The 24396-nt window shown below is 37.8% G+C and overlaps 1 protein-coding gene across 1 annotated transcript; it reads right to left on the bottom strand.

Moving 5' to 3' along the window:
- Positions 1-244: 244 nt before the first annotated feature.
- On the bottom strand, positions 245-23684 carry si:zfos-169g10.2 (somatostatin receptor type 5). The gene is made up of 3 exons (XM_047364847.1): positions 23404-23684; positions 2191-3043; positions 245-1398 (listed from the first exon to the last, which is right to left on the bottom strand). Exons 2-3 carry the CDS (start codon positions 2974-2976, stop codon positions 727-729), a joined length of 1458 nt encoding a protein of 485 aa, XP_047220803.1. The 5' UTR covers positions 2977-3043; positions 23404-23684; the 3' UTR covers positions 245-726.
- Positions 23685-24396: the final 712 nt, after the last annotated feature.

Raw genomic sequence — 24396 nt, 5'->3', positions numbered from 1 at the left:
TATTCTATGTTTTAGTTTTGTATTTCATAAAAATAAGAACAATGCTTCATTTATAATACTCTTGATTACTCTTGACTAACTATGCTCCACTAACCAGCCTGAGATCACGTGACACCAAGTCGCTGATGTAAATATTGTATTCATAAAGAATAAACCACAACTGTAAATTTGAACTATGTGTTTGTAATTTCTTGAAGCTGTAACATTTTATTTTGTATTCTTATGGAGAAAATATACAATACCTCTTTTGGATTTTATTTATGCACAACTATTGACTAACATGCACACATTTCCGTCTTTACATACACATTGATTTTGACAGCGTTCTTACCCCATACCTTTCTACTGAAATTTGAGGAGTTTCATCACCCTGATGAGGCTCTTTGTCAAAAATCTATCTTCCTGTCAGCCTGAAAGGAGCATTATGTCATATTTCTCACAAATGATACTGAAAATCTAAACAAAAACTAAAAGACAACAGCATTAACTGTGAAATACTTCAATCAATTTCCCAAATCAGCATTTTTCAACATGTTATACACATTTTAATGTAGGTCCTAGCTAATATTTTGACAGCCTAACATTTGTCCAACTTTTATGGTTTGTAAAGTTAATTATACAAAGTAAAATCATCTGCTTCAAGACAGACCATTTCTAATGCAAACTGGTATCACAGAGAACTTTGAAGCATTGCACAATGTAAATAGCAGGTCCTGTTATTAACTCTTACAGGCAGCTGATATCAAGCACAGAGTTTTTGTCCAGGATTTCTTCAGTTTGTGAGGTCCTGTTTCTACTTTTACTGGGCTTAGAAAGAGTCACCTCAGGATCATCAACACCTGGAGTCAGTTCAGAATTAGCTGTCTGCATAACAATGGATTTAGTATCTTCTGCTTTGGAGTTTTGTCTTTTCAGTGACAATCTACCCTTTTCTCTCATTTGCAAGCCACCTTCTGCTCCAACAGCTTCTTCCATTACATCAACTTCACCACAATATTTCCCATGCATGTTGGGTAATCTCTTATGTGGCAGGAGCACAATGCCGCCCCACTCCTCTGTTGGTTGCTGTACCTCAGTGGCAGCCCTGTCATTGTTCTTCACCTTGCGTGAAGCGCGGCACAAGGCCTTCCTGAAGCCTCTCTTGAAGTTGTCTGACAGAAAACCATACAATATGGGGTTGGCACAGCTATTTGCATATGAAAGCACAACAACAAAATAGTAGAGCCCTCTGAAGTCTCCAGGCAGGACCACAAGGAGGTTTAGAATGTTAAGAGCATAGAACGGTAGCCAACAGAAAACAAACACTGCTACAACAACGACCACCATTCTGGTGATTTTTCGCTCCGACCTTCTGCGTCTAGAGGATGTGGTCTGGGTCCGCCTTCCAACATTCCTCACCTGTGAGGAAAACAAAAAATTACAAAAATCGAGGAACTGTCTTTGGGCTTTATAAAACCCCCCTAACATTTTGTTCACTGTCTCATCTTAAAGGTCCTTGCAAACTTCACTTTGTTTTGCTTTTATGAACCTGCCGTAGAAACCACAACCCAACTGATTTATTAAGATTATTGTTTGCACTGGGGTGACGGCATAGCCTCATATTTGACCAAATTAAGAACCTTATGAGTTTTATCATGGAGGTTCAAGGTTGCCAGAGGTGTTAGACCAAAAGTAGATCGCTTGGAGTTCATTCTTTCTTTTTTCTCTTCCAAGACTTTCCTTTAAAGTTACAGTAGACCAGATATTTAAGACCCAGCATTTTGTGCAAAAACCTTTATTTTACATTTAAAAGTTAATTCTTTAATTATCTAATTATGCTCTGTATATTCATCTTTAGAATTTCTCTTGAAGTAATAGTTAGAACCTATGTTTGCTAATGTAATGTTTTTGTTTGTTAACTTATTTAATCATATATTAGTGAGACAACTTAATTGTTGATTTTATAAGTGACTGGGTCCAAAAGAATCTAATGGAGTGGGTATTTGAAGAAGTTTAGTATAGATTTTGGTAAAAATTAGAAAACTATCTATTTGTTGCTCTTTTGGCTCTGTTTTTTTACTCTTACAGCCCAAGAAATTTGCCATATATGCAAATTGAAGCAAATGTTGAAAACATTTGAGACCATGCACTATTTTAATTTCTTAACTTAGTCTTAAAATGCTTAATCACACGCTTAGTGAAAAGTCATACCTTGATTATGATCAGCAGGTAGCATAAAGAGATGACAAGCAAAGGACAGAAGAAGCCAACAGTGCACGTGTAGACAATAAAAGATGTCTTCCACACTTTCGCTGGTTCAGGCCACACAATGCTGCAGTTTCCATCGTCCTTTAGCACATCTGCAAAGACCACCACTGGCAGCACTACCACAAAGGACCCTAGCCATACTGTGGCACTAATAGCCTTTGCTACATGGGGGCGTCGCCACCAGGAGGCCCGGATGGGGTGGACAACAGCCAAGTATCGATCGACTGACATTACAGTGAGACAAAATATGCTGGTAAACTGGTTAAAGGCATCTACTGTCATCACAACACGGCACATCAGGGAGCCAAAGGGCCAAGATAGAAGAGCATTTTGGGCTGCCAAAAAGGGCAAACCTAGCATAAAAAGTTCATCTGCAATAGCAAGATTGAGGATGTAGATGTTTGTGACTGACTCATTCTTTGTGTAGTTTACAATAACATGGATGACCAGAGTGTTCCCCACTAAACCAACTATACAAACTATCCCATAAATAAGAGGAATGAAAATTCCTGCCAAGCCAGGCAGTGATGTAGGTGTACTTTTAGTAGAGTTGAAACAGCTGCTGTTAAAAAGAAAAGATTCTTCAGCTTCAGTGATGCTGGGAATCAGTGCATAGGGAATAGTGGAAAGCAGTGGATGGTAGTAAAGTACGACTGAGCTGTTGTTCCAGGCAACTGTGGATTCTTCCTGTGGCACTAAGGAACGCTGAGTGGCCTGGATGAGCTCCATAGAAGTTTTAGAAAATATTACACATTAGTTAAACCAGTAGGGTCCCATCAATGACACATCAATAGCCCTATAAAGATAAAAAAAGAAAACATTTTTAGAACATTTAAAATATGAAGACCTTCCAAAGAGCTTATTACATAAAAATATAATTAAATACATTAATATTTACCCGCAACTCCGTATGGAATAAGCGGGTCTAGAAAATGGATGGATGAATGGATGTATATACTAATTAATTTTGTAGGGTTGCTTTCAGGAAGCAACCTATGGGGTAAGAACGCTGTCAAAAACAATGTGTATGTAAAGACGGAAATGTGTGCATATTAGTCAATAGTTGTGCATAAATAAAATCCAAAAGAGGTATTGTATATTTTCTCTATAAGAATACAAAATAAAATGTTACAGCTTCAAGAAATTACAGACACAAAGTTCAAGTTTACAGTTGTGGTTTATTCTTTAGGAATACAATATGCTATAACAGTTTGTGAATACGATTTCTTTTATATGAGAATACGAATTTACATCTTGGTGTCACGTGATCGCAGGCTCAGAATATAGTGGGCGGAGTTATACAATGATGTACAGTAGGTGGCGGTATGCACCTCTGAATTTGTTGCGAACCGCCAGCAGAAGAAGAAAAGAAGAAGAAGCAGCAGCACTAGCGCCAAATAAGCGGACCAATAAACTACGGTACAAAGCCAGGTAATGTTAAAAAGTTTATATATGTCTAAATGTCGTTAATATATGCTATTGGTCCGTCATCTTGGCGCTAGTGCTGCTTCTTCTTCTTTTCTTCTTCTGCTGGCGGTTCGCAACAAATTCAGAGGGCCATACTGCCACCTACTGTACATCATTGTATAACTCCACCCACTATATTCTGAGCCTGAGATCACGTGACACCAAGATGTAAATTCGTATTCTCAAAGAAAAGAAATCGTATTCACAAACTGTTATAGCATATTGTATTCATGAAGAATAAACCACAACTGTAAACTTGAACTTTGTGTTTGTAATTTCTTGAAGCTGTAACATTTTATTTTGTATTCTTACAGAGAAAATATATAATACCTCTTTTGGATTTTACTTATGCACAACTATTGACTAATATCTCACACATTTCCGTCTTTACATACACATTGTTTTTGACAGCGTTCTTACCCCATAGCAACCTTCCAAACAAAAAGACAAAGTAAAGGAGACCATTTGGAATGCTTGAAAGTGTAAAGTCCTAAAACTGCTGTTATTATCGACTCTCATCTTGCCAAATATCTTGCAGCATCTAAAAAACTCTCTGTATTGTGGTCCAAACACAAAGAATTTAAATGCACTTTGTCACAACCCAGGTCCTGTCATGACTATGAAGTGTGTTAATCTTTTAAATTGCATCCCTCTTGCATATGTATTTGGATAAACGGTGTGAAATACAATGTTCTATTGCGTAAGGACAAAACAAGTTACTCTGGTCATATCTTGTTTTTTCCTTTTCTTACCATACTTGACCTTCTTGGGCTGACATTTCAATGTACATCCATGTCAGCCACTTGTAGCTTTCAGTATGTTGAGGTCAGCAAATAATCATTAGTGCAAATAGAGCATCTGCATAGCATGTCATTAGTTTAAATAGTATTATCATTGGGTCACTCCTGGACCTGTAGAATAAATAAATCACTTAAATTAGACCTGTCTGACAACATGAAATAGGCTAAAAGATCTCAAAAAGCAACACGTCATGGGCTGGTATGAAGAAATTGAAACAATCCTGGGGAGGTTCCCTGCTGTGAGTTTCAAAGCCTTGAGGACTGCAACAAGCAGGGCATAGTGTAGCATAGAAGTAAGTTTGATTGGCTAGCCTACTTAAGGGTTAAATGGAGATTATTAACTAGATTGTTCTATATGAGACGTATGCAGTACATATTTTTATTTGATGCCTTTTCCCATATTATCCTTTTGTCATAGAAAAACAAACAAATCAAAACTTTCTTGTTGGGGAATATTAACATATATAGATCAAGTGCTAAGATAAAATAGCAAATTAAGATGTTGATGATGTTAACAACAGGAAAAAGTTTTTAAAAGTTTGCTGTTATTTCTTTGCCACCTCCTGTGGAATACTAAAATGCTGATCAGTTGCAACAACCCTCCTTCCGTCACAACAAAAACAAACTGGCGACAGCCCAAACACATAACGTACTTAGTCCTATTAGCTGAAGACTTGTTTATGAAGTCATCCTGGCTTCTTAATAACTACCATGCCACACATCGGCACACCCTCATCCCTTACAGCAATGGCTAATAATTGGCTCTGCGTTAGAAACAGGGTGCACTGACCTATGGAGAAAAAAAATTAACCAACCCCACAACCTTGGCTACATGCAGATATGGGGTAAATGTACAAAGGAGACGGGAAAATAAATTACACTGCTGGAGACGAGCAGAGTTGAGCGGAATTATAGTCAAGAAAGTGAATAATAATAATAATACATTAATATTTGGTAGAATGTGACCTAATAATCAAAATAGAAGTGATGGTTTAAAATAATGTTTGGATTTTTTTATTTTTTTTATTTTAAAATAAAAAGGTTGCCAAATGCAAAAGTAATTGCACACATTTTAAGCTGAAACAGTATAATAAATAATATACACTGCCCTTATTACATTTTAATAATCATCTTTTTATTTGTGATTCACAATGCAAGAAAAAGCACATTCATAAATATCACCTCATGATTTCACCGATTATTTCGAGAGTGTTGACTGATTTGCAGGAACTACATTTTACCTTCTTAAACATTTATTATTTACAAGTTTGACTTCAAAACTATGGGGCCTGGGAACGGACATGGAGGAAAAAAAATATATAGCATGTGCACGAAATACTAATTCATCTCCACAAAATAGTAATTTGTGCCCATGAAATATTAATTTGTGACCACGATATATACATAATGTGTGCACGAAATACTAATTCGTTCCCACGACATAGGTATAACATGCGCACAAAAAACTAAAACAGCGAAGTTTCTCAAACGTACGGAGGAACTAAACAACAACTGGGTGGACAGGGATAGTCTGATTGATCTTTATTTTAAGCTGGGGAGGAGCAAAAAAGAGATTCTGAAAAGCCTGGCATCGCAAGAAATTCCCATTAGTGAGAGGCATTTAAATAAAATATTGAGAGCCAGGTGTTAACCCTTCTTACTTCCTGTTCCTGACCGTGGTCGGGAAACAGAGGGGAGATGTTTCCTCCAGTGGTTGTTCACTTCGGGGTTAATTTCCTGTACTTGCGTGACACGGGGTTGAGACTTTTGTAATAATGAAGGGACTGAATTGCTGAAGCAGCGGGGTTTTTAATAACTGTACTGCACACTGATTGCACGTTAAATGCACCGTGACCAGCTGTCGCTGTCGTACATACTGCCAAAACACAATCGCACGCACACTCTTCTCTCTCTGCACTCATCTTCGTGGACCCAGTCTGACAGTGCACAGCGCCAGCTCCATCACTTAAAAGTTACACATCTCCTGCAACACAGCTCACGTTGTACCTATGTCATGGAAACAAATTAGTATTTCATGCACACATTATATATATATTTCGTGGGCACAAATTAATATTTCGTAAGCACCAGTTAGTATTTCATGGGGACGAATTGGTATTTTGAATTAGTATTATTGCACACGCTATACATATTTTTTTCCCCATGTCAGTTCCCGGGCACGGTACAAAAGAATGCCCCATATATTTTATAATATTTGTTCGCATCATCTACCTTTATCCCTTTCTTTGGCGTATAATAAAAGATTACAGAAGTAAGTCTTTCTTAATTGTATCCTCCAGCACCTCAAGCTTTAACACATACTGTAAAAGACAAATATTGGTTGGCAAAATGTACCCATGTATTGATCTTGGCCTCAATACATAGGTTTAAATGCCTCATTTGGAGAGCTGAAAACTAGTTTTATAAGATGTACAGTTGTACCAACTCACAAAGCAAAATATAAATTCAATAGTTTTTAAGTTTCATTATCACTGTCTATGTTGCTTTGAAACTCTTTTAAAGTACAACAAGAATACATTTAGAAATCTTAAGAAGAAAATGAATATCTTCATTTACGTGAGAAGGGCTTGGAAAGGAGGGGAGATTGAATAAATATGGGTACCTCTGGAGATCCAACCCCTCAAGACACATTTGTTTAAACTGGTAACTGATGCTATAAGTTGGACAAAAAATGAGTCACTGGTGGTTGTGGAGCTGGGAGTAGGAGTGATGACTGGGATCTAGATGGATGTGATGTAGAGGAGGGACTACTGATGAGATAATTAGAGAAACTCATGAACCTTTGTCTTGGGGAAAAAAAAAAAAAAAAGCATTGAATGGAGTGGAGGAAGGGTGCATCAACCTAACAATGAAGTGGTGGTTAACCGGAAAAACAGGACAGCTCATGCATCACCCGCAGGATGTAAAAAAAAACAAAACAACTATATTAAGCCAAGAATGCCATTTGTCAGTGATGAGACAAAGATACTTTATGGAAAGAGTGGTGATTTATGAAATAACAGATGTCACATGGTCCAAATGGATTGGGCTAAAATCCTGCCAATACATTAACACAAGGCATTAATGAAAACAGAATTTTCAGTCATTGATTGTTTCTAAATAGGGTTACCTTGAATGGAGCACTACAGTAAAACCAATTAACTAATAATTTAAAGTCAAATAGCCCCTTGTCTTCACTCCTCAGAAATCAATAGTCATGTAATACAACAATGTTAGAAATCAACAAATAACATCATAGTGTGCTAAAACTAGATATTTTAGATTTCATAGTAAATACAAAGGCGATTGGTTAGAATAACAGAAAGAAATATTTTGCATGTGTTCTTTAGTACTGTGATGATCAACCCAACTCAATCTGTTCTGTTTGATCAGTTTAAACTGCCTTCATTTGCAGATTTGTGCAAAAATTGTGTGATCTTTAAAACCTACGAACTGCTCTATGGACATTGTCCCTATAAGAGTGCTTAAATCTGTTTTTAATATAGTTGGTCCAACTCTTCTCTTTTTTATTAGTAGGTGTCTTTCTTTAGGAGTCCTCCCTGCCTCTTTTAAACATGCGGTGGTCACACCTCTACTCATATTTTTTAAGTAACTAGAAATAAAATGTAGTCCTCACAAATTATTCAAGAAAGAGTAAAAAGGTATTTAGTAAAAGGCTACTTAAGTCCTGAGCAACTGATCATGTCATCTGATATGGTTTGCACAAACATTTGATCAGACAGACAAAAATATCAAATTATTTGCAAATTATGGTATTTAAACAATAAACAATTTATTAAACATTTATTTATTTATTAAACAATAAATATTAAAATAGGTAATATCAATACAAAATGACCGAATTCAGGTAGAAGAATCACTTCTAAATCATTTTTTTCACATCATAAAGCTACTGAAATCAATACTTACAGTTGGTAATGTATACACTATGTACAACAGTGCAAAGTACTTTCAGTGTCATTATATACTGTTTCCTGTATATTCACTTGACTTCCAAATGGTACAACAGGCTCAGCAAATACAAAATACATACAAGAAGTTTCCTTTTTACCTGAGCTGTGTAGTTTTGCGTTTGTGTCTGTTACATTTTTGATGATTCTACAGTGAAGTAAATAGATGGGGTAAAGTTACCAGAAATTGTACTCAAGTATGAATAGCGTTATTTCAAAATAATATTATTCAAGTGGTGTAAAAAGTATGGGGAAGTAGAGCTACTCCTACAAGTTTTTTTCAAAAAGGTATTAGAGTAACTGAGTAAATGTAGTTAACTATTAGTTACCTCTGGTTTGGAAAGGGATAAAACAGGCTGACATTAGGCTTCTAAAATAGCCCAGACCTCAACCTTATGAAAAATGTTAGGACTATGCATTAAATGGGGTTTATGACAGAAAACCAACCAATTTACTGTAAATAACCTCTGCCATTTTTTGTAAGAATAGTGGTCAAATATCCAGCAAGTATTTTCCAAAAGGCTAAAACTGGTTACAAAAAGCATGTTGTCCAGGTGCAACTTGTTAAAGGACATTTAACCATATGATATTAAACATTTACCTTATTATTGGGAGTGTAGGTATATATTTTAGCCTCTATGTATCGATTTTTTAAGAAAGAATTGAGGTTGTATTTGAAAACAAAAAACAAAATGGATCAAATAAATCATAAAATCATTTGTTGCATGCTGCAATCATATTACCACACACATACACACACACTCACACACACACACACACACACACACACACACACACAACCACACGCACACACACACACACACACACACACACGCACGCACACACACCCGCACACTATGTCTTTCATTCACCAGATGGACCTTTGCCAAACCATCCCATCCTAATCTCAGAGAAACACAACACAAGCAGACAGACAATCTTTCAAACCAAAATGAATCTCCTCCCAGTGTCAGCCATTGTATGACCAGATACAGGAAAAATTTAGATGTTTCTCTGGTAAAATAAGGTCAAGACGAGGCTTAAAAGACCTAGTGTGGAACAAATCAAAGAGATAAATAAGAATGTAAATGAATGCTGACTCAAGAGTCTGTGGCCTTTCAACTGAGATACAAAGGCCAAGCTGAGCTTTGTCTGGTAGAGGATATGCTAGCAATGCATCTTACAAGTGTGTATGCTAAATTTGCCTCTTGTGCATCTGTTGAGTGTAGATAGTGAACAATATAGATCTGTTAAGGAACATATTTTTTACAGTTTTATTTTGTTTATGGTACACAGAAAAACACTGGAGTGAAATGAAAATAATTTAACCTTTTAATCTCTATCTGTGTGACCCTTTGAATTTAAAATAGTGTGATAGCAGTATACTGGGTTAGGCAGTCCTAATTGATCACAAATATTTAAAAAATGTAATAGTCAAGCAACAACACTTTTCAAAGCAAAACCAATGTGCATATAACTGTGCAAGATGAATAGGTATTATAATGATATATACTCCATGATGTCTCAGCTACTTTTTGTCATTTCAAATCCTCTGTGACAAATTTCAGTTTTATTTTACAAGTTGGATATAACAGCCATAAAGAGTACAGCCTCACTGTTCAGCTTTACCTATCCAATGTTAGCCTCAGTCTGGTTGGAAGGTAATTAGAAAAACATCATTTGTGTTTGAAAATGAATTCAGACTGTTTTGAGTGACTGAAACAGTAATTATTGGGGAATTCATTACCGTGTTTCTGTGAAAAGGCAGCAGCATGCTCAAATTATATCTAAGTGGTGCTCTTCGCTGTCTTATTTGAGGTTACATTTGTAGAAAAAATGTGTTGCTGAACAGATGCAGTTTCAGTAAAAATAAAGTATAAATAATATTGGTAGCATAGTTGGAAGAAGCCAGAAAAGCATGATAGAAAGTTTTTCTTTTGATATGCTGTCTGTAAAAATATGCCAAGCAGTAAGACAACAAGGAAGGCAACAATTAGCTTTACAGATTTGATCTATAGCTCTTCTAAAATTAGATTGAGATAAATGTCTTTGTAATTTCACATGTCAAATTACATGGTAACTAGGTATACAGTGTATTGCTTTAATATACACTCTTTGGGGTCATCCATTTTGGTCGCACATTTTGACATGCGCAGCTCAGCAAACGTCGCAGCTCTGACATCACTGGGGGCATAAACCGGCTGAGATGCAGAGTTTCGTGGCCATTTCCCGTCTGTCTCACAGGACAGCGTAATGGAGGCGCATATCTGGAGAGACAAAAGCTCGCAGGCGAACTTTTGCTCCACAAGGCCATTCCTGGAAGAGCTAGAAAGCTGGAAATCTGTCTGATACGAGGAGATCAGAGGATTTATTCGCTGATCGAAGACCACGCCGACACCCGGCGCAGGTGGAAACCTACAGAGGTTCTATTTCCAAGGAGATGAGATTTTCCTCCTTGTGTATGCAGTTGACTAACGGTTCTTTTTCTTCAGACCTGATACCTCCTCAACTGGTGGAGAGAAGAAATCAACGTCAAAGTAATTTAGTTCTTTTTATATGAAACCAGATAGGTGCATTTAGAGATCCGGGCAAGATGAGGCATAGTGAAGGTGATTTAGAATCACCAGTAGTTAATCTAAGGTATTAACTTGCTGCGTGCAATACTGATTGAATTATGTTATGCTGAGCTGTGTTTTGATTTGCTGCACAAGCACTGCTGAATGGTGCGTGGTTAATGTTTTGTCCGGCTGATCTGAAATCAGCCAGGAGTTAGAAGTTGGACTTTTAAAGGTTTTCCATTCAAAGCAACTGTGGTCTGGGCCTCGCCTGACCACTCTTTGTTCCAGTTTTATTGCTGGAGATTTTCCACTGAGTTCCCACCTCAGAGTTTTATGACTCTTTGTTCAAGATTTGGGGCGTTCAGCTGGTTGTGGCTAAAGAGGCGTGGCCCCACCGTTTTATCAGCTGATCGCTGCAATCGAGACATCAGAACACCAGGAGGACTTCTCTTTCCATTTAACCCAAATTACACATTTTGTCCATAAAACTACTGGTTTTGGTTAGAAGAGGTGGAGGTGGTGGAGGAGTATAAATACCTCAGTGTTCACCTGGACAACAGACTAGAGTGGAGATGCAACTGTGAAGCCATCTACAAGAAGGGGCAGAGCAGACTGTACTTCTTGAGGAAGCTTAGGTCCTTTGGTGTTTGCACCAAGATGCTGCATATCTTCTAGAAGTCTGTTGTGGAAAGTGTGATCTCTTCTGCCATCATCTGCTGGGGAAGCAGCATCGGAGCCAGGTACTTAAAAAAGCTCAACAAGCTGATAAAGAAGGCTGGCTCTGTACTGGGGACTCCTCTGGAAATCATTGTGGAAAGACGGATTCTTCATAAAATGAAGAACATTATGGAACCCTGAGCATCCTCTTCATGAGACTGTCCTAGAGCAACAGAGTGTCTTCAGTCAGAGGCTTCTGCAGATCTGCTGTAAGACGGAGCGCTACAGGAGATCCTTCCTGCCCACAACCATCAGCATCTACAACGGCTCTTTGAAGAAACCTGAATAATGAGCTACAACAACATTTAATTTCCCTTTGGGATTAATAAAGTATTTTTGAATTTGAATTGAATTGAATTTGATCTTCATAGACACTAAATGCGCATATATTTTTATTTTATTATTATTGTTAGGTAGTAATTTTTATTCCTTTTGTGTAGAATAGTGCTTGTTAGTTAGGTGAAGGTTTTTGGACCAGAATAATGGTATATCAGGATTATTTGGCTTCAATAAATCTTCATATGCATAATTAAGAGAAGCGTTTGTGTTTATTTCGTGCAAGAGTGATTTATCTGTCAAAACAAGGTCGAAGATCCTCCACTTTTGGTGAAGTGGTTAAATAAACAGTGACAGTTGGTGGTTTTCGTTAATAATTTGTAATTATTAAAGAGCTTTGAGCCCATAATCACCACACCAGGGGACATCTCTGATTTTTATTCGTAAGTAATGATTTTTGGTTAAGAAATATTTTTTTTTTCTTGATAAATATTAATTAATCAATAATCATCCTTACACACTGCTTAAAACAATTAATGCAACACTTTAAAAGAACATCAGATATGTAGAATTGGTAATGTGTTAGGAACAAAAGGATGCCACATCACTTGATTAAAATGATTATGATCAACCCACAGAGCTTAATCCAAAGTGATAGAGAAATTTGAAATGACAAACTGATGCTACAGGCTGAAATGTCATTGCAGCACCTCAAAATAGTCCTCAGTAGTTTGTATGGCCCCCATGTGCTTTTTGAATGCCTGATAATGTCGGGGCATGCTCCTTTTGAAATGACAGATGGTGTCCTGGGGCAGTCCACCCAGATCTTTATCACGGCATCACTGAGCTCATGGACAGTCTGAAGTGCAACCTAGTGGCATCGGCTGGACCTTAAAAAGATGTCCCAGAGATGTTGTATTGATTTAGCTCATGGGAGAGTGAAGGCAAGTCAATTCCTTCATCCTGCAGGAACTCCCTGCATACTCTTGCTACATGCATTATCATGCACCAGAAGGAGCCCATTGAAGGTTCTAACAATGTTTCTAAGGATTTCATCCCGATACCTATTGGCAGTCAGGGTTCTGTTGTGATTATGAATCTGAGAATATTATTTAATATTTAATATTAATATTTAAATATTTTATCAAATAATATTTTGGTCTGTTAAGGGTTGTGCTGTGAATACCAGCCCAGTAAGGCGATGGTATTAGGACAAAATAGAAAGGTGTGAGACGAGCTCTGACATTATTGAACGGCAAAAACTCTGCACATATATGGAATGAATTCACACAATTTCTTAAAATACAAGAATTTATAAACAAAAATAAGTCAACTCAAAGTCAAACATATTTCAATCAACAAACTCTTTACTATGCTAAAACAATCCAACTAAACTACCAAGCAAAATTAAAGAATAGGGAAGACTAATGGGCTATGTACTGTCCGCCGGCCAAACTGCACGTTACCGTAACCACGGTGATGTGGCTCCTGTTGTCCTTCTCTCAGGCAGGGAAAACTGCTGCACTCGGCTTGTAAAGACAGCTTCTCTACTCAGACTTCTCTGGAACACCGTTTGCTTCTGCAGGCCTCAGAGAGAAAGTCAAGCCAGGCGTGTACCTTAATTCCCTTTCATGAATGAATTTACCGGATACCCAGAGTGATTCATTTGTACTTATATTAATGCATATGATCGATGATCGTATGACACCCTTGGATCCAGTTTGAAGAGTTTATTTCTTTGTTCCAACAAAGAGACATTAGCGCGCTGCCTCTCCGGCCAGTCTCTCAGCGGAGTCCGGGTGGTAGAGATCGGGCCATTGGAAAGGGAGGTGCTTCTATACAGCCAGTGGCATGCATTGCACCCCCTTCCTCAGTTGCTGGTAGTTGGTTAAATGCAATTTACTTTGAAAATTCCAGAAAAGTTTGTACTGGAGTTTTAATGTTGTTTCCATGGCTGTGGGTCCCAACAGTTCCATCGTTTACCCTGTACAGGTCTGTGCATCCCTCCATGGATATGCCTCCCCAGACCAACACTGACCCACTACCAAAGCAATCATGTTAAACAATGTTGTAGGCAGCATACTGTTCCCTGCAGCTTCTCCAGACCCTTTTATGTCTGTCACATGAGCTCAGAGTGTACCTGCTCTCATCTGTGAAAAGAACAGGGCACCAGTGCCAAACCTTCCAATTCCAGTGTTCTCTGGCTGGGAGACACAGCAAACCTTCAAGTAATTGTGAATATTAATGTGTAATTCTGGTGGAGCTGTGATCCCTCTGCAGGGTTCAGGTATTGTCTGATGCTACCTGTAGTGACACTGACCCTGGTCAAATGCAAAACTACTAAAAAGCATTAAAAAAAATGAAGAGGGATAAAAAACCATTCCTGTTTTTTCTCATTGTTGCCCCTTTAGTGCAGCTGTTGTTAATTCCATTAACACCAAAACAGCTGACACTGATGAACAATCCCCTCTACCAAACTGACAGATCCATATTGCAGAAGTTTAACTGACTTGATATTATACTCTGATTAAAACGTGCTCCTTTAATTTTTTTAGCAGTGTATTTCATTGGGTTCATTGGATTGTTTGCCTATCATTTTTTGCAAGTATCTGAAAAGTGGGGCATGTCCCTTTAACTTATATACCTTTCAATATAATCTGGTGTAGCCAGTGTCAGAAAACACCTCATTAGTGAGTTTACTGCAGCCACAACCTGTTTTACTGTATGACTAAGGTGCATAACTTTCTTATAAATTAAATGAAGGGAATTTCACATTTGAAATGGGTTTCTTGACAGCCAAGGTCAAACTTAATACACCTGTTTGAATAGAGACAGTTAAGAAATAAATAATCTCTACAAAACAAATCTCTACAGAGTCCATTCTTCTACAGATCATTGGTCAGTGAGGTATTTTATTTAGATATTTTAAATAATTGCAGTTACAATTTTGCACAATGTCTTTCTGGCATCTGTTTGTTGTGTGAATGGTATAAACTGCAAACTTTTCTGAATCAACATTCCAGCTCACAAAGAAGGAGCTGTCTTTTAGAACAATGTGACCCATCCTTTTAGTTTAGTACAGATTGAGATCTACAGAAATTGGACATCAACACTTCAACTGATGTTTAACAGTGCAGTTTCCTGATTGGCCTGTCCATAAAAATATACAGGTCCTTCTCAAAATATTAGCATATTGTGATAAAGTTCATTATTTTCCATAATGTCATGATGAAAATTTAACATTCATATATTTTAGATTCATTGCACACTAACTGAAATATTTCAGGTCTTTTATTGTCTTAATACGGATGCTTTTGGCATACAGCTCATGAAAACCCAAAATTCCTATCTCACAAAATTAGCATATTTCATCCGACCAATAAAAGAAAAGTGTTTTTAATACAAAAAACGTCAACCTTAAAATAATCATGTACAGTTATGCACTCAATACTTGGTCGGGAATCCTTTGGCAGAAATGACTGCTTCAATGCGGCGTGGCATGGAGGCAATCATCCTGTGGCACTGCTGAGGTCTTATGGAGGCCCAGGATGCTTCGATAGCGGCCTTTAGCTCATCCAGAGTGTTGGGTCTTGAGTCTCTCAACGTTCTCTTCACAATATCCCACAGATTCTCTATGGGGTTCAGGTCAGGAGAGTTGGCAGGCCAATTGAGCACAGTGATACCATGGTCAGTAAACCATTTACCAGTGGTTTTTGGCACTGTGAGCAGGTGCCAGGTCGTGCTGAAAAATGAAATTTTCATCTCCATAAAGCTTTTCAGCAGATGGAAGCATGAAGTGCTCCAAAATCTCCTGATAGCTAGCTGCATTGACCCTGCCCTTGATAAAACACAGTGGACCAACACCAGCAGCTGACACGGCACCCCAGACCATCACTGACTGTGGGTACTTGACACTGGACTTCTGGCATTTTGGCATTTCCTTCTCCCCAGTCTTCCTCCAGACTCTGGCACCTTGATTTCCGAATGACATGCAGAATTTGCTTTCATCCGAAAAAAGTACTTTGGACCACTGAGCAACAGTCCAGTGCTGCTTCTCTGTAGCCCAGGTCAGGCGCTTCTGCCGCTGTTTCTGGTTCAAAAGTGGCTTGACCTGGGGAATGCGGCACCTGTAGCCCATTTCCTGCACACGCCTGTGCACGGTGGCTCTGGATGTTTCTACTCCAGACTCAGTCCACTGCTTCCGCAGGTCCCCCAAGGTCTGGAATCGGCCCTTCTCCACAATCTTCTTCAGGGTCCGGTCACCTCTTCTCGTTGTGCAGCGTTTTCTGCCACACTTTTTCCTTCCCACAGACTTCCCACTGAGGTGCCTTGATACAGCACTCTGGGAACAGCCTATTCGTTCAGAAATTTCTTTCTGTGTCTTACCCTCTTGCTTGAGGGTGTCAATAGTGGCCTTCTGGACAGCAGTCAGGTCGGCAGTCTTACCCATGATTGGGGTTTTGAGTGATGAACCAGGCTGGGAGTTTTAAAGGCCTCAGGAATCTTTTGCAGGTGTTTAGAGTTAACTCGTTGATTCAGATGATTAGGTTCATAGCTCGTTTAGAGACCCTTTTAATGATATGCTAATTTTGTGAGATAGGAATTTTGGGTTTTCATGAGCTGTATGCCAAAAGCATCCGTATTAAGACAATAAAAGACCTGAAATATTTCAGTCAGTGTGCAATGAATCTAAAATATATGAATGTTAAATTTTCATCATGACATTATTGAAAATAATGAACTTTATCACAATATGCTAATATTTTGAGAAGGACCTGTACACACTACAGATCAGTGAATGCAAGGGCAACATGATTCATTTTAAAAAAAGCCCTGGTTTTTTGTAGTTGCACTATTGTTGATTCAGTTTCTGTGAAGCTTCTTTGTGATTTGCAGTAATAATATTGCAAAGCAATGCCTTCCTGACAGCACATTTTTTGGTGCCTGCATAACTCCTCATAATTATTAGAACAGACTGACCGACTCAACAATAAAGAAATGTTTGACTGTTATGTATCTTTTTTGAGAAATGTATTCATGCATACATTGATTAGAGATGTCATTATTTTCTTACAATGTTCAACACAGTTATTTCAGGTCATTTCTGTATTTTCTTATGGATTTTGTTTGTCTTTTAAGGTATAATTTACAATCTTTCAAGTTTCACTAAGAGGTGTACCCCATTGTTTAGGTATTGTGGTAGAGCTGGAACAATGTGGATTTCAGCATCTTGGGCAAAGATTGGAAAGCTGTAATCAATTCAATATCTTTGAAAACAATTATTAGTTATTCTTGTGGTAATATGATTAGTCCCAACACTGAAACAACCTACCTAAATGTATTCAGGTCCTATGTGTGACAGAAACATGTCAGAAAAGATCTGGAAAATTGGGGTTGCAAGGATACATCTTGCATGAAAATTTACCTAGACAGAATGAAATCCACCTTCCAGTTTGCGAATTGCGAACTGCTGTTCTGAAACACTTCACATCATTGTCAGTTTGGTTTTTAAAAACCAATCCTTTGGCACAAGTAGTGGATTTGTTTGAAAACTGACGTCTATGGAAATGTGGTCCTACATTGCAGCATGTTAAAAACTTGCTGTAAATTCCACTCTTTTTCACATTTGTTCACATTGCAGTCACAAACGTTAAGATACTTTACAAGTTCTCTATGTGATAGAGCACTCAAAAGTAGCACATAATTGTGAAGTGGAAGAAAAGGGATTAATGGTTTTCAAATTTATTTGCAAATAAAAAGTCTCACCTACTTTTGTAGAACCGGTTTTTGTTGCAGTGAAAGGTGAAGAGCTTTTTGAGTATGTGTTTTATGACACAAACGATCCCAGATGTACCACTTACACTTTGGAAAATATTCAGAAGGGCATCTCCTGAATTTACCACTTCAATTTTAGAGAACTTCTCAGGTTTTTAAAATCTGAGACTATCTTTAGTAATCAAGTTTTTGATTTTTCTTCTAAATATATTCATCTAATCCAGAAATGTCTACATTTTTTGGCAGAAACGTACTCCTTTGTCTACAATGGCCCTAATATTCCATTGTACTCTAGCAGCTCTGCACATGTAGAGACTGAACATTTTGCCCATTTTGCTTTGAACAATAGCTTAAGCTCAGTATAATTAAATGGAGAGCTTCTTTGATTAGCAAATTAAAAATCTTGTAGCAGATTTGCAATTGGACTGCGCTCTGGACTTTGACTGTGTTAGGGCTTGCGAGATAGGACCCCAGAATGCAGACGAGCAGGCAGTGTGATGGTAAGTGAAAAAAAAATTGTATCAACTAAAATTCACTCACAGATGAGGCAGGAAAAAAAATAGAAACAATAAAAGGGCAGGCAAGACAGGCAAAAGCAGACATGGGCAGAGTGGCAAGATCGGCTTGGCATGAAACACATGAGCATGATCCAGAAGACAAGACATGGTTTGAAAAATGTTTCCGCGCTGAATAACTGAACAGGAGTGTATATATGTAGAGAAAACCAGGTGGAGCAAGGAGACAGATTAGCTTGGAGCAGGTGAACCGGATAAAGATAATTAACAGACAGAACACAACATGACAGGGGCAAAACAGAACTTCAAGGATACAAACAAACAGAAATCTAACTAGAAAAACATGAAACCAAAGCATAACCAGAAGCTCAATCCAAATACACAACTAAGCAAAACATGAATACAAAAACTAAAGCATGACCAGGAAAACAAACAGAAGAACGATTCAAAAACTTAACTGTGAATAAAACCAACAAAAACACAAAAACACCCACAAATCATAACAGACTGGGCAATAATAACTCATGAATATGCTTTGTTCTAGCTCTAGATATAAGTAGAGTTGATGTCCTGCTGGATGAACATTCGTCCTTCTTCTCATCAGCTATTGGAAGTTATGATGCTACATATAGATCATATATATATATAAAGATCGTATATCCACCACTAAATATGATCTACCACTATGCTTTACTGCAAGGATGATGTGTTTAAGGTGATCTGCAGCATTAGTTTTTCGTCACACATATTACTTCGCATTTGGGCCAAAAAGTGCAGTATTGGTCTTGTCTGACCAGAGAACCCTCTCCCACATGCTTGCTGTGTCTCCTACAGGGTCTGTAACAAACTGCAAACGGGGCTTTTTATAGTTTTTTTTCCAACAATGGCTTATTTATTGCCACTCTTCATTAAAGGACAGATTTGTGGAGGGGATGACTAAAATCTGGTGACTTTTGAAGACAGATGGATTGGGTGTAAGGGTGTCAGAGTAAAGGGGACTGAATAAAAATCACGAGTCACACTTTTCAGATTTTTCTTAGTAAAATATTTTTAAAACCTTTTCATTCCACTTCACAATTATACAGTACTTTGTGTTAATCTACCACATAAAATCCTAATAAAATACACTTAAGTTTGGGGCTGTAATGTGTAATTCTCTAGCTTTACACATTTATTTAATATTACTGAACTAGCTCCTCTCTTCTTAAATTTTCTCTACTTAGGAAGACATTTTCAGAGAAACTGAGTTTGGTTTGGATAAGCAAACAAACCAAACAGTGCAAAGTGGGATCATGTTTCTCAAACATTACTGACTTTTACGAACAATTGAAGCAATTGTACCTTTCAGTTAAAATACAGCACATACTGATACAGTCACTGCAGCTCTTATTATTTTTATGTAAATGCTAAAACATCTGCATTGTCTTTTGTCATAATCTGTTTGTGTATATGTGAGATAAATTTTAGCTGAGAGAACATAGACAAGCAAGTTTAAAGACATTACATCCAAGAACAAAAAAGCAGATGAGTTAAGAGAGATACAATATCAGCTTATTTGTGTTATTGGTATCAGTCAGTCCTTGTCAGTCTTATTCCCCAGGGGAGTCTACTATGTCTGTTGAAATACGTTCACCGGATCTGCAGTGTTTGGATCCAGTCTCATTACAGCCACATAGCTGCCTTCACATTTTTCATTATAAAGACTGACAGGGTATTATAGATCTGCCACAATCTGATCAATACTCCTACTAGATCTTCATGCTCGTATCGCGGTGGAAAAGGTAAACACTGTCACCGAAAAGTGGTCTATTCTATAGAAAAAAATTTTTAAAAAAATAGTAGAACTCTCAATATATATATATATATTAACAGCACAGTGTGAGAGGTACAGGGAGAGAAGAATAAAAAAACTGTTTGATTCTACAATTGCAACAATTTTTTGGTCTACCCACACAATGTTCTGCACGGATGCATCTATACAAATTTGTGCCAAATTGGCTAGATGAAAAAAAAAGAGTAAAAAGCTTTAGAAGCTACTAAGTGGATGTTGAGCAATTAAATAAAAAGCTTCCCTGTCTACCCACAGCTACGCCTGGCGATAGTCAAAGAGGCTAAGAGAAAGAAGGGTCACAAGAGATTATTTGTTTTCTGTTTCATTCCAGTTTCAGTGACAATTTAGACTCAAAGTGATAAGACCCCGAAAAAAAACCCACAATGGATTTATTTGATCTGCCCCTAAATGTGCCTCCTTTTGCAATGCTCTCTCATCTTATCCTTTGCTCCTAACTTCTTTATTTAGCTATTTTTCTTTATTTGGATCTGGCCAAAATTTCTTCCCAGACCAAACATGATCTCCCATCAGTCTCCTTAATTTTTCAATAGTCTATGAAAATGTGGCAAGAGAGGACAGTTTGGAATGAGAAATTTATGAGGCACTAGATGCATTTACTAGAAATCACAAGGAATATGGAGGTAAAGTGATGACATTTCTACATCTGTGATTTTTACCTCTTTAGAAAAAGTATCTCAAGTCCACATAGACAGAGAGTGAAAAGATCTATTCAATCATTTCAGGGATCTAATAATAAAAAGTGTTCTTCAGACTGGTTTTATTCTAGTCCCTTCTTTCCCAACTCTTCCTTTATCCTATTTTTTTATCTAATTTCATTTTTTCATTTCAGTTTAACTCACTTTTTCATCTCACAAGCCCATCTTGTCTCACTTTCCTGTGAAAGTCTGTTCCCACATGCCCCCTTCTAGATTTAATTATTCTAACCCTTGGTTTAATTCATCACAATATCTTAGTTCCATTGCTTTTAGAGTTTGTTTTATCTTAGATTGAAAGCAGCTCATGGCCATAACGTGAGATGCAAATGATGCACCTAAAAGAAATTTGTTATCCTCAAATTGTAAAAGATTATGTATGATTTAGCACTATTATTAGCATGTAAGAATGAAAAATATTAGAGAAATAGAAACTGCATAGAAGGGTTAGCTTGCTTTGTTACTGTTTAATTTATTTAATGAAATTATATTGGGCTCTTTTAAGATTACTTTAACACAAATGTCTGCATGATTACCTGGCGATATACACTCACTGGCCATTTTATTATGTACACCTTGCTAGTAATAGTTTGAATCCCCTTTTGCTTTCTGACCTGTTTTCATAATTTATGCCATAGCTTCACCAAAATGTCAAGAAACATCCTCTGACATTTTGGTCCATATTGGAATGAGAGCATTACCCAGTTGCTCCAGATTTGTCAGCAGCACATCTGGGATGAAAATCTCCTGTTCCATCATATCCCAAAGGTGCTCGATTATATTGACATCTGGTGACTGTGCAGGCCATGGGAGATGTTCAACTTCACTTTCATGTTCATCAAACCAATCTTTCACCAGTCTTGTTGTGTATATTGGTGCATTGTCATCCTGATGCACGGCACCGGCTTCAGGATACAATGTTTGAACCATTGGATGCACATGGTCCTCAAGAATGGTTCGGTAGTCCTTGGCAGTGACGCGCCCATCTAGCACAAGTATTGGGCCAAGGGAATGCCACGATATGGCAGCCCAAACCATCACTGATCCACCCCCATGCTTCATTCTGGGCATGCAACAGTCTGGGTGGTACACTTCTTTGTGGCTTCTCCACACCGTAACTCTCCCGGATGTGGGGAAAACAGTAAAGGTGGACTCATCAGAGAACAATACATGTTTCACATTGTCCACAGCCCAAGATTTGCGCTCCTTGCACCATTGAAACCGACGTTTGGCATTGGTATGAGTGACCAAAGGTTTGGCTATAGCAGCCCGGCCGTGTATATTGACCCTGTGGAGCTCCTGACGGACAGTTCTGGTGGAAACAGGAGAGTTGAGGTGCACATTTATTTCTGCCGTGATTTGGGCAGCCGTGGTTTTATGTTTTTTGGATACAATCCGGGTTAGCACCCGAACCTCCCTTTCAGACAGCTTCTCCTTACGTCCACAGTTAATCCTGTTGGATGTGGTTCGTCCTTCTTGGTGGTATGCTGACATTACCCTGGATACCGTGGCTCTCGATACATCACAAAGACTTGCTGTCTTCGTCACAGATGCGCCAGCAAGACGTGCACCAACAATTTGTCCTCTTTTGAACTCTGGTATGTCACCCATAATGTTGTGTGCATTTCAATATTTTGAGCTGTGCTCTTACCCTGCTAATTGAACCTTCACACTCTGCTCTTACTAGTGCAATGTGCAATCAATGAAGACTGGCTACCAGGCTGGTCCAATTTAGCCATGAAACCTCCCACACTAAAATGACAGGTGTTTCAGTTTCATTGTCTAACATCTGTATCTCCACACAACTCCACTCACTGAATATTTTACCATTCTCTGTAAACCTAAGAAATGGTTGCAGGTAGAATCCCAGTAGATGAGCAGTTTCTAAAGTACTCAGATTATCGTGTCTGGCACAAACAACTATGCCTTGTTCAAAGTCACGTAAATCTCATTCTGATGCTTGGTTTGAACTTCAGCAAGTCTTCCCCACACCTAGAAACCTTAATGCATTGAGTTGTTGCCATGCAACAGGATGCTTGAATGCTTGGTGGTGTACCTATGGTGTACTTAATAATGTGGCCGGTGAGTGCATATATGTAATGGCATTTTAGAGAAAAATTTAAATATTTTTGGGCTTGATTGAAAAAAAATCTTAAGATCCCACAACCAAATTAAAAAATAGAAACTTTTAAATAAAAAATAAAAAAAATGTAAGAGTTATATAAAAACGTTATGTGTGAAAATAATATTTATAAGCTGCTATTAATATTTTTAGAGGTGTTTCAGGTAATTATGCTTGCAACCATATTATTAAAAAAATTCTACAACGAAAATAAAACGTTGGGAGTTGCAATGGCCTGCGTGTTGATCAAGCGCCAATAATTCACTGTGATCTATTTGAGCAGACAATGTGAACTAAAACATATTTGCCGGAAACAGCTAAAAAAAAAAAAAAAAACAAAAAAAAAAAACACCTAAACAATAAAGCCAAGCAGCAGAGAATGTTAACAATAATAAAAAAATATATAGATACCTTTCTCCATAAGGTCGTTTTCCTTCACTGTTGACGCGGAATCGGAATAACTAAATAAATAAAAGTGAACGTGTAAAATTGTCGCGTTCGTCTGTGAGCTTGATCGTCCGCGTGCTGACGGATGCGAGGAGAGCCCCCTCGACTCCCGTCCCTCCTCGAGCCGATACATACACACTTCACAGCATCAGAGAGGGCTCGTCTTGACAGGGTACTTTCATTATGTCGGCAATCATAAAACACCAGTCACGATTCAGATAGGAGCCGCTGAGATTTTACGCTACCCAATTGAAATAAATACAATTTGTTTGCCACACTACAGCTGATTAGTTTTTTCTTTCCTCTTTATTCGTATTGCAACTTGGAGTGGTAAAGAAATTAAGAAAGAACAGATACGCTTTTTAACAACTGAAGCCTTGTTGAACAGGAAAATATAGTGAACAAATCTCTACTTGCACAGATGGCTTTTTGGGAATACATTTACAGTGCTTTGGAAAAGCTCACTAAACATTTTGGGACGCTTCAATCATAAATTGTAGTGGATTTTATGTAAACAAACACAAAGTAGCTTAAGATCATATATATCAAGTGGAAGGAAAATACGTTATCCAAATAAAAAAAACAAAAAAAACAATGTGCATTTTCTGGCCTCCTGAGTCAATTCTTTGGAGATAGTTTGTCAATATGGAGTACTACGTTGTACTAACTTTCACTGCAATTACACATGCATGTCTTTTGGGATGTCCTATCAACTTTGTGGAGTGAGTGAAATTTTCATAGATTTGTCAAAATAGCTCATGCAGATTAGACAGAACAATAATATTCCAGTTTTGCCACATATGCTCAACTTGATCTAAGTTCGGACATTGGGCTGTTCTAAGAGGTGAATATGTTTTGATCTAAACCATTCCTTTGTAGATCTGGTTCTATGTTTAACATTGTTATCCTGCTTGACCAGGGGTTCCCAAAGTGGGGGTCAGGATCCCCCAGGGGGTT

This window comes from Girardinichthys multiradiatus, chromosome 5 (genome assembly GCF_021462225.1).
Source record: "Girardinichthys multiradiatus isolate DD_20200921_A chromosome 5, DD_fGirMul_XY1, whole genome shotgun sequence".
In the NCBI taxonomy this organism is placed as follows: domain Eukaryota; kingdom Metazoa; phylum Chordata; class Actinopteri; order Cyprinodontiformes; family Goodeidae; genus Girardinichthys; species Girardinichthys multiradiatus.
This window is presented reverse-complemented; position numbering and strand designations above follow the sequence as displayed.